Source organism: Triticum aestivum, chromosome 2A, assembly GCF_018294505.1.
Source record: "Triticum aestivum cultivar Chinese Spring chromosome 2A, IWGSC CS RefSeq v2.1, whole genome shotgun sequence".
Taxonomy (NCBI): domain Eukaryota; kingdom Viridiplantae; phylum Streptophyta; class Magnoliopsida; order Poales; family Poaceae; genus Triticum; species Triticum aestivum.
Genome location: NC_057797.1, coordinates 503,749,485 through 503,761,067, shown reverse-complemented (window position 1 = coordinate 503,761,067; position 11,583 = coordinate 503,749,485). Strand labels below are relative to the sequence as shown.

At 45.5% G+C, this 11,583-nt stretch overlaps 1 protein-coding gene across 1 annotated transcript; it reads left to right on the top strand.

Annotated features, from left to right (window-relative positions):
• The first annotated feature begins 2,303 nt into the window (after nt 1-2,303).
• On the top strand, nt 2,304-8,538 carry LOC123189116 (OVARIAN TUMOR DOMAIN-containing deubiquitinating enzyme 12). Its single transcript, XM_044601453.1, has 10 exons — nt 2,304-2,553; nt 4,396-4,570; nt 4,752-4,825; nt 6,477-6,531; nt 6,641-6,715; nt 7,079-7,152; nt 7,263-7,311; nt 7,697-7,781; nt 8,029-8,085; nt 8,194-8,538. Exons 2-10 carry the CDS (start codon nt 4,403-4,405, stop codon nt 8,238-8,240), a joined length of 684 nt encoding a protein of 227 aa, XP_044457388.1. The 5' UTR covers nt 2,304-2,553; nt 4,396-4,402; the 3' UTR covers nt 8,241-8,538.
• Nucleotides 8,539-11,583: the final 3,045 nt, after the last annotated feature.

The window sequence follows — 11,583 nt, the reverse complement described above, 5'->3', positions numbered from 1 at the left end:
CAACAGCGGGATCTGGATACCCATGATGGCTCCCACATGCTCCTCGATGTTGTCATCGGATGAACCACTATGTCGAGGATTCGATCAAACCCTGTATACAATTCCCTTTGTCAATCGGTACGTTACTTGCCCGAGACTCGATCGTCGGTATCCCAATACCTTGTTTAGTCTCGTTACCGGCAAGTCACTTTACTCGTACCGTAATGCATGATCCCGTGTCCAACACCTTGGTCACATTGAGCTCATTATGATGATGCATTACCGAGTGGGCCCAGAGATACCTCTCCGTCATACGGAGTGATAAATCCCAGTCTCGATCCGTGTCAACCCAACAGATACTTTCGGAGATACCTGTAATGCACCTTTATAGTCACCCAGTTACGTTGTGACGTTTGATACACCCAAGGCACTCTTACGGTATCCGGGAGTTACACGATCTCATGGTCTAAGGAAGAGATACTTGACATTGGCAAAGCTCTAGCAAACGAACTAAACGACCTTTGTGCTATGCTTAGGATTGGGTCTTGTCCATCACATCATTCTCCTAATGATGTGATCCCGTTATCAACGACATCCAATGTCCATAGCCAGGAAATCATGACTATCTGTTGATCACAACGAGCTAGTCAACTAGAGGCTCACTAGGGACATATTGAGGTCTATGTATTCACACGTGTATTACGATTTCCGGATAATACAGTTATAGCATGAATAAAAGACAATTATCATGAACAATGAAATATAATAATACTTTTATTATTGCCTCTAGGGCATATTTCCAACAGGAGGTTGGGTGGTAAACTACAACTAATTCAATCCATCTCTAAGAGCATCTCCAAAGGAAGATGCAAATTTGGAGATGTAAAAAATTACATCTCCAAAAAGTACGTTCTGCATCTCCAAAAAAGTGCTAACTCCAACAGATGATGTATATTGGAAATGTAGAAGAGCAACTCCAATAGATGATACAAAATGAAGATATAAAATTATACTTCAACTAGTACTTCATTTCAAACATGTAACTCAAACATAGCAGAATCAACTACTACTTCATTTCAAATAAATTAAACATAGTTTTAAACATAATTCAACTACTACTTCAACTAATTCGAAATACTTCATTCATCAAGTTCTTCGAGAGCTTGACGCCAAAGTGTCCGGACAGCTTCGCCTGCACGTCGAAGAACCCCGTCTTGCTCTTCGGGAGCTACTTCGGCGGCATGGTGTGCGACGGGGCGGCGACGGGGTCGAATCGGGCATCGACGAGGTTGGGGACGACGTGCGATGGGCGGGCGGAAGTGGGGTGTGGTGGGCGGGGGCGACGGAAACATGGTGGGAGCGGCGGAAACATGATGTGGGAAGCGACGGTGGGGCTTGGCAGCGGCGAGGTCGGGCAACGATGGGGTCGAATCGGGTAGCGACAAGGTCGGACGACATGGGGAGTGGAGGAAACACGGCAAGCGGCGGCGACCGGAGGTGGGGTGGGGGCGGCAAGGGCTTGGTGCCGGCAGAGGAGCGGCGCAGGGGCCGAATCGACGGTGAGGAGAAGAGGAGAAAAAACCGCCGACTCGCGGCATCGGGCGGCGGCCGACGACGGAGGAGCATCGGAACCGGCAGCGGGGGAGACGACGGGGCCGGATCTGGCACGGGGCGACTGCGGCGTGTGTGGTAGGCGGGCGGGCGGGCGTCGACGGTGGTGTGGCGGGAGGTGGGAGGAAGAAGGGAGAAAAGTGAAAGGAAACGATGGTTGGCGCGCGACTGTCAAATATACGTCTTCTGTAGGTGAAGATTTATATTTGCACCCGAAGTGTTGCATTTTACATCTCTAAAAGGCGGAAATGCATTTTTTTATCTATATCATCTGTTGGAGAGGTGTTTGTGGGCACCGAGGATGCAAAAAATAGGTATTTTTAAATCTACATTTTTCATTGGAGATGCTCAAGTGCATGCAAAAGGTCTCAATTTCCAAGGGACGAGACTTGCCTGCTCCCTCGTCGTGTGCCTATCCGTGCTCCCGTTTACCTGGCTTGATTTGATTGGAACAAAATAAGGCCCGGCCCCACCCCCTTAAAATCAGGGGAGGAGATGATTAGATTAAAAAAAAGGAAAAAAGACAGCTGTAGGATGAAGTGGGAGCACGGATGAGAGCAGGAGGGAGCACGCAAGCCGGATCCATTTTCAAGTGCACGTACACGCGTCACTACCGGTGCATGGCCCACCTGTCAGCCGTTCAAATAAGCCGGGCCCGGCGAATAGCAAGGGAGCCAGGGAGGTGGTGACCGGCTCTTCGTTGCTGGTCGGTGGTGGGTACGCCGTACGCGTGAGAAACCGCGGCAGCGGGCAAGAAGCGCAACTGAAGGCAACGAAATCGCAGTTCTTAGTACTTACTCCAAACAACGCGTCGCCATCCGCGTCCGCTTTCCGTTTCTTCCATTCCACCTCCCCCCACCCAAGCCCACAAAACAAAAGCGCCCCCACGAGGAACCTCGCGCGTTCCTCCAATCCCCTCCTCGCCGCCGCTCTCAAATTCATACACCGCCCCTCCCGCCGCAGGTATGCTCCCGTGCTCCAGTGCCTCTCCCGTGATCCGGGAGATATTTTCCTTAGATTTTTTGGGGGAATTTCTTTGCGCGATAGCAGGAAGAGAAACCTCGCACCGGTTCCTGCTCTACGGGGGCGGGATTGATTGGCGCGGGCCGCGGGGGTCATCGAGTTCTTAGGAGATCGATCTTGCTAGTCCGTCGGATAGAGCGGTTCTTTCGCGATGAATCCTTCCGTACGAACCCGATGCGGTCCCTGTTTTTTGCCCTACCACTCGCATCTGCTCTCGATCTGGGAATGTTGGTGGAGCAAAGGTAGCGTGTTCAGTTGCTCTATGTGCAAATTGATGTTTCCCGGTGATTAGAAGTTTCGCCCTCCGAATTTGTGTGGTCGTGGTTCGGCCACAATCAATGCGCAGAGTCAACGATTTGCGTTGTCCCTGTGGGATTCAACAGCCTGAGGTGCTAGCGGCGACTGGAAAAGGCATGTCTAATCGGAAGCCAACTTTGTCATAGCGTGCCACAATTTTTTTTGCCAAACTAGTCTAACCTTTGGGTGCACATATTCTTAGCCACACTTTGGCTTGGCCAAGAGAATCTTGCTGCACCTTGAAGTGCGGCAAAGCATGGCTGGGAACCAAACAGCCCCTAGGATTCTGTGTCTGTGTGGAAGCAATAGGTAGGCAGAATCCATTCTGTCAATTGGATACAGTTGACTATGCTAGCTCCCTTCAAGCTGCCAAAAGAATTCTCTTAGATTTTTAAGAACATATGCCTTCACTGACTTTGGAGGAGATGGCATATAAGTTAGTTCAGTTCTCTCCTGATTGGAGAGATATTGCAATGTGCCAATGTCCATGAGAGTAACCACCCAATTCTCTGCTCTATAATTATGACTCTACTAGTCCAGTTATAACATTGGAGTACTTGTTTTAAACTCAACATCCATTTCTATACTGCACAGGTATAATTAGATATTAATCATGCCACTACTTGTTTTAAGCTAGTCATCCATTTCCATTTTGCACACGTATCATCAGATAATAATTATATGCGCAATCATTGGTTCAAAGATACAGATCCAAATTCAATGTAAGTGGACAAGTAGTTATACTTATACCATATATTGTTATAACATATACTCCCTCCGTAAACTAATATAAGAGCATTTGGATCACTATTTTAGTTATCTAAACGCTCTTATATTAGTTTACAGAGGGAGTACCATATATTGTTATAACATATAGATATATGGGTAAATGCATATCAAGTGTGCCGTATGCAAACCTGGATACATTAAAGAAAATGATTACACAAATCATTATCCACCGATAAATAAGTTGATGTTAGAGCCTTGGCGCAGTGGTAAAGCTGCTGCCTTGTGACCATGAGGTCATGGGTTCAAGTCCTGGAAACAGCCTCTTACAGAAATGTAGGGAAAGGCTGCGTACTATAGACCCAAAGTGGTCGGACCCTTCCCTGGACCCTGCGCAAGCGGGAGCTACATGCACCAGGTTGCCCTTTTTTTAGCATGTACACATTTTACAGCTAAGTTAGTTATTAGAGGCTTCCCTCATGTGGTCATGTTCCCCTCAATTGCTGCTTTGGTGTCTGTTAAATATATGGTCAATGAAATAGAGTCTGGTTTTATACAATTCATATTTTTGTAGATTGTATCTATTTCGTATAATTCTACATTGCTGACATTATGCATAGCTGTGCCTAGAAATTACACTCTATTTTCGACTTTTTGCTGATATATTTCATATTTGTTTGTCTATAACATCTGAATTTATACCAATACATATTGTTGAACATTATTTAAAGTTCATTTTGTCCTGTTTTTTACCTATAGGTTGGGCATGACGCATATGTTTCCAAATGGAGGTGCCTCGTCCAGCTCAACCTCTGTGAGCAGCCAGAGGAGCGAGACAGATGATGACAAGATGATTGCAATGGTTCTTGAAGAAGAATATGCGAAGCTAGATGGTGCTATGGCCAAGCGCCTTACGAATTTGACATCTATTCCTGTAAGATATTGCATGCCTGCTGTGCTATTTACTTCTGTTACCCTTCCCTTCCCTTGCTAGAACTGTTAAATTTGTGTTTGTCGGGCAGTCTTTTTGTTTTTCTCTACGGTATGGTATTGGTTAAATAAAATTAACTGTGTGTGCTTGTTACCTGAAATTCCTTACTTTGGCACATTGACAGCATGTTCCCCGGATTAATACATACTTCCCAACATATAGTGATGCCACCATGGATCATCATCGTCTTCATGACAGGTAAACTTTGATGATTCTTACATGCTTTACTCTGGTACAGTTTTCACTTCTGTTCTTGCAAAGTTGGATGATTCCATCCTTTCACAGGATTCTTTTGGTAAACATTTGGGCATGTATTGAGAGTCCCGAAGTCGGTCATAGCTTTACAAGTCCATAGCAGTTGAGCCAAAGGCTAAAAGCATTTAATTTTTTAAATGAAAAAACATGTTTATTTTGCATCACATTGGGGATTCTATGTCAGATTTTTTAAAGGCGCCAGGGAAAACTATGGGGCTCGGTTTGGATGTAGATATTGAAGCGCTCGGCATTGCATTGCCTTCAATTCCAAATATCTCAGGACATTGGTATTGAGCTTCAAGGCCAATACTAGTGTTTGGATGTTCATATATTTGGCACTTGGAATCCAAGGGGGCAACCATTCCAGTTCTTGTTTGGATGGACAACGAATGGAATTGCACATTTATAAGAGTATGAAGAATATACTTTGTTGTACAGTTTGGAAATCAAATCTGCACATCATGCGCATAAATTTTATCAACGCTGGAATGCCCTGCCTTTTCTTTACTTGATCTCACATTGCTCAGTAAGCAAGAATATAGTCAAACGATAGTGCCCGGTGAATTCTTCCTCTCACGTGCGTGCAGCACAAAGAGGAAGCATTCAAAGCTCAAATAATTGGGCCAGCTGACCAACAAAGCAGCTTCATACAGAACCGGGCAACACCGATCTTTTTCTAATGCAATCGAAGCTCAAATATTCGTAGCAACCACAGCGATAATTAACATCTAAGAATTAATGGGGCAGCAGGAGAGGATGTGCAGGGATGGGCGAGGGGATGCTGCCGTGGGGTGCAGGACGAGGTAGCATGCTCCATTAGAGGGGATGCAGTGGAAAACACATCTGGGTGAGAGGGATGCCATGGGGAGGAATAATCTACGCATCTGCGATGTAAGGAGGCACAGTGGCATGTTCTGGGAGAGGCACTGCAAGGGGATGGCCGGAGGGATGAGGGCCGTGGCGAATCGGAAGGAGGGGTCCTGCAGGGGAGGGATCAGATATGGAGGCCACGTCAACAACCACGGAAAGAGTAGTGGGACATCGGGGGTGGACAAAGGACTGTTGTGGAGAAGAAAGAAAGGAGCACCTCCCTGCGCCGCCGTGGACCTCCGCCTGGGGTGTGTCCTTCCTCGGTCTCCTGATTCCTCCCATGTGGTCGCCATGCTCCTTTTCTTGTACAGGATGGAGCGAATGAGCAAGGGATAGAGGATTTGGCCAAATACAGAGCACTGGGGCTAGCGCGAGTGTTCGGGAGAAGGTTATGATATCGAGCCTGGATATCCAGGCTACCCAAAGAGCTGTCGGGTCAGGCAAATGCCAATGCCAAATTCCGGCCTTGAATGCCAACATCCAAACGGGGTGTGGAATAACATTCTGAGTATGCATCTAAATCATATCCTATGTCCTCTCTTTGGGCATTTCAACTAAATGGTTTGCCTACATATGGGAACAGTCTTTAGCCTGTCTTTACTCACTGCACCCTACAGAAATAGCTAAGCTGGCCTCGAATCACCCACAACCTGTTTCGGTGAATTTTGCATTGCTAACACATGTATTATTCTCATAGTTCCTAATTAATGAGAATCTTTTGTAGGTTAAATGCATATGGCTTGTTTGAAGTGAGGGTATCAGGTGATGGCAATTGTCAGGTTTGTGATTTTTCTAAAGCAGAATTTGATTCACTGGATGAAATTATATGATCTTCTGAAGTTCTTACCTATATGTTTATCTAAGGATACAATTATTTTTTCCCTGTAGTTCCGTGCACTCTCAGACCAGCTATATCGATCACCTGAGTATCACAAGCATGTTCGGAAAGAGATAGTGAAGCAGGTATATCGATCACCTAGGCATATTGAAAGTACCACTTTATGTTTTTTTAACACTGGGAAGGGATCAGAAGGTCCTCGAAACTGCTGCATTTATATGAAATGACAGTATACTACAAGGAACCTGAAAGAAAAAAAATACAAACGCATCCTAAAGTACCACTTTATGTTATTGCACTCATCTTGCTAAACTGCAATGTCACACATGCATCTTAAACTTTATGGTGAATGCCCCCTTATAATTTTTTTGTGTGATTTATAAATAAGCAGATTTTCAATATTATTAGGCTATAGTTGTGTCCATATGCTGACAATTATCTTCTTTGAGACTTGAAGGCTTATGTGTGCCATTTTCTTTCTTCTGCAGCTCAAGGCGTGCAACTCTTTGTATGAGGGGCATGTCCCAATGAAATATAAACACTATTGCAAGAAGATGAAAAAGTATGCACTATTGTGGGCTTCATTTTGCTTGCAGAGTACTTCAATGAAAACAGTTCATGCTTGTGCTTTTGTATTTAATTATTCATGAATCTGAATCTCATCTTCTCCAGATCTGGGGAATGGGGAGACCATGTCACATTGCAAGCAGCTGCTGATAAGGTGAACTCTCTTTCACATTCATTGTTTCCATCATTTCTTTGCTAAACTGAAAGTTAGCTAACTTCCTGCAGTGCTGCAAGATTTTCTGCCTTTTATATTACCTTTGTGTATTATTCCTATTTTTCTCGCATTCTACTGAAGTAGGAGTACAAGTTAATCTGTTCTGTTGATGGAACTTCTGATGGTCTCTTTATTGTCTCATCTGATTAATACTTTACTTGTACACCACATGTGAAATTTTAACTTGTCTCACTAGAAGTTATACATCTTTGGTGAATATACTATCACAGTATCTTAATTTTGTACCCTCAGAGGGAATAATATCTTGACAAGCTTAGCCCCATTGAGAAAGAAGACGCCTAATGTTTCTCTTTGCTTTTGGCAGTTTGCTGCGAAGATATGCCTTCTTACATCTTTCAGAGATACCTGTTTTGTTGAAATTGTTCCACAGTATCAGGCTCCACAAAGAGGTAACGTTTTGGCCTCTGCCAAGGAACAAACAAGTATTGTGCATATCTACATAAAAAGGCAGTAGTCGCAATCACAATCTTCAGTGGATTATTGCCCACATCAAATCTGTTGCACACAATTTGCGAAACATAAAATATATATCAGTTGCAGGCATCCCTAAGCATATCTGTGATTACTGCATACAACTGTTAATGAAAAAAAGTAACTGGTTATGATGGCTGACTCCGTAAGTTACATGTTTTTCAGAGCTTTGGCTAAGTTTTTGGTCTGAAATTCACTACAACTCACTATACGATGCACGAGGTCAGAAATTGAATGTCCTTATCTTTAATTGTAAGAACTGAATACATCAGTTTGTATACTATTGTATATCCATTTCTCAAGAAAAGGAAATTACTTGTTGCTTTGTAGATCTCCCGAGCAAGTACAAGCCTAGAAAGAAGCACTGGTTGTTTTAGATTCACGTGTTGCTTCAGGCTTGAATTTTATCACATGGCCTTTTCGATATTGCCGGCTGGCCACATCCTGGAGAGAGGACACCTACCTCTGATTTTCTCCACTGGAGATCTGAGTAATTGGATTATTGGATGCGTTCCTTGGTGCAGTCATATGATCACATGTAGTTCGATACTGAAACCGAGGTTGCTTCCTTGTGCATAGATATTTATACTAACAGATAGGTTGATTGTATACATGTTCGTTCATTGTTACATTTTTATGCAATGCTGCTATATGTTATTCCATTCACTTTGTTTATGGGAAATTCTCAGACTGGATTGTGCACCTTTAGTAGCTAGTAATGTGCGTGAGCATGAGACAGCTCCGCTACACGATTTCGGGGACACCAACGAGGTTACATTTTCGGGGCCTGATATCGGTACAATGCCACACACCGGTCGCATCGGCTCCCCATGAAGGCACAGGTTACATAGTGTGCTCACACGCATTACTCACTCCATTCGGAAGAGCTTGTTGCAGAAATGAATTTATCTAGACGTATTTTAGTTCTAGATACATCCATTTCTGAGACAAGTAATTCCGAACGAAGGGAGTATATATCATGCCTAGTAGGATGCAGATGTTCTATGAGATCATGACTCCATATACATAACTCTTAACAAACTTCACCTTGCTGAAAATTCCTCAGCTTAAATTCGTTTGTGTAAGTTAAATGTACGCAAGATACATGGCGGACGGACGGCCTCCTCGCCAACCGATGGGCCCAAGATATCCAAGGCGTCGTGGGGCTCCAGGAGATTGGGCAGTACCTGCAGCTATGGCATTAGATCGAGCACACCACTCTCTCCGCGGAGCCAGACCGCTTAACCTGGAAGTGGAGCGCAAACGACACCTACTCAGCCAAATCTGCCTACCTCGCCATGGAGGACGGCCTCCTCGCCAACCGATGGGCACAATATATCCAAGGCGTCGTGGGGCTCCAGGAGATTGGGCAGTACATGCAGCTATGGCGTAAGATCGAGCACACTACTCTCTCCGTGGAGCCAGACCGCCTAACCTGGAAGTGGAGCGCAAACAGCACCTACTCAGCCAAATCTGCCTACCTCGCCACTTTCCACGGCTCCATCGCATGCGACGCGTGGAAGCTCACCTGGAAGTGCTGGGTGCCCTCGCGTGTCAGGTTCTTCCATTGGCTAGCTCACCTGGATCGCTGCTGGACCGCCGACCGCCTCGCCCGCCGCAGCTTGCCGCACCCCGCGCGTTGCCCCCTTTGCGACCAGGCGCCTGAAACCATGAACCACCTCCTCCTTGTCGGCAGACCTGGCATGAGGTGTTCAGTTGGCTCCGGGCCCCATGCCCCCCGCCTGCTCATGAGCCATCCCTCAACAACTGGTGGCAATCCGCAAGACAGCTCGCGCCCAAGCCAATGCGCAAAGGCCTTGCTTCTGCGGTCCTTCTAGTCCCCTGGATGCTTTGGAAGCACCGCAACGACTGCGTCTTCAATCATGGCCGCCCCCTCATTGCTGACTTGCTCGCAAAGATCAAGGAGAAGGCCGCCCTTTGGGCTGCCGCTGGCGCGTTAGGGCTTAGAGCCATCATCCCGCAAATCTGGGACGTCAATTGACTATCTTCATCCCGAACTGTAACCGCCTCCCAGGAGGATTGTAATTATTAACCCCCCTTCTTTTCAATACAATGAAACGCAAGCTCTTTTGCGTTTTCTCGAAAAAAGTTTCATGTACATTGGATGAGTTTACACTTTGAGTAGTGTTACCACACGCTATTCTAGTCCTTTAATTTCTATTCACAATCAACACTAAGCAAAATTAAGTTTCTCTTTGCTCTACTTTGTGCTTCAATTTTTTTGACAAAAGAACTATAAGAGAGACTATAGTATAATTGGTGCAACAAACCCAAATTGCAAGTATCATGCCTTGAACTAGGGGGGTGGGAAGGCATCTGTCCCTTTTCACCACTAGGCTATGCCTTAGTCCGCGTCACACATACGAGTTACCTGAACTCAACATGATTGCTCTTTTATTGTCTGTCTATATCTTGAAGAAATTTCACTATTACTTGTAGCAATCCCGATAACATCGAAGTTTGATAAAAATACCGGAGATCCAAACCGTTCAAAGTTGCCGACAAATTTTGAGGTCCTATTTTTGTACCAAGCTTTCCGAAGTCATCTTAAGGCCACACTCCGTCTTAGAGCGGTGATTTTGGCCTTGGCGGCGAGATGCTATTCCAACATCTCCATCTCGGCCTTCACATGGCCGTGCTCCGCTTCCTTCCAAGGCTCGAGGATCAGTGACGAGGAGAGCATTGGTGTCACCGCGTCCTCATCATCAGCTGCCAACTTTGAGGAGGGCAACACATGCAACTCTACCTTTAAGTTCATTCTAGCCAAGAGTGGCGACTTAGCGGACAACGAGGCCATCAACGACCATGGATGGTGGGCCTCAACAATAGCTTCCTAACTCATGATAGCCACGGGCTGGGACGAGGTGCCCTGTGATTCGCAAAAAATGTCTGTAGGAAATCCCCATCTCGATCAAATGACGTTGGACCACGCGGAAACGTGACAAAAGGGCATTTTTATAAGGCCACCTAGCATACTAGGGCAAAGCTAAACACTCTCTAAAACTAGTGGGAAACTTGAATAGTGGGAATCAAGTAAGGGGCAGTAATTCTAAAAATTCCTTATTTTTCTAATTCTAAAAAATGACACCAACGGGCACCAAAACTCCCATTAGTGGTTACCATGTCTGCTAACAAGCTCAACGACCATAAGTGGAGGTACCCCTTCACTAGCATTTGGATATCTCGTTAGTGGAGGGGTTTTGGGCGTGTTGATACAGATTCGTTCTCCAATAATCAGCTTCTCCCAGTTTCCCCTTTGTGGCTTCGTTCCTCCTTTTTCACTATAGCGCAGTTGACTCTCAGGATGTGCTAGAGTCGATGGAAACACTAAATCGAGAATGAGCCTTGGGGGGGGGGGGGTCTCTCGAAAGAGACTAGCTTTCGCCAACAACGAGCACTACAAACAAAAGACACGTCCGCGACATTTTGGGCCGAACGAATTTTTTTTCTGTCATACATATGACACTTCTATGACGATAATTGTGACAAAACCCGGTATCATCATAGATGTGGTGGGCTCCTACTTCTATGACAAAAAATTATGACATAAAATGGGCTTTTCATCCTGAGCGGGCCGGAGACGCAGCTGCATGACATTCTTTGGGCCGTCCATGACGGAAAAAACCGTGGTAGAAGCGAGGGGGAGGAAAATTTTGGGGAGTTCCCGGTTACGGTGGGAGGTCGGGGGCCGAGCGATGC

Bases quoted from the DNA above. Each gene is read 5' to 3' on its own strand.
- LOC123189116 (XM_044601453.1), top strand. From the start codon at position 4,403: ATGACGCATATGTTTCCAAATGGAGGTGCCTCGTCCAGCTCAACCTCT. The intron at 6,532-6,640 runs GTTTGTGATTTT...TTTTCCCTGTAG, and splicing joins CAGGTGATGGCAATTGTCAG to TTCCGTGCACTCTCAGACCA. The intron at 7,153-7,262 runs GTATGCACTATT...CATCTTCTCCAG, and splicing joins TATTGCAAGAAGATGAAAAA to ATCTGGGGAATGGGGAGACC.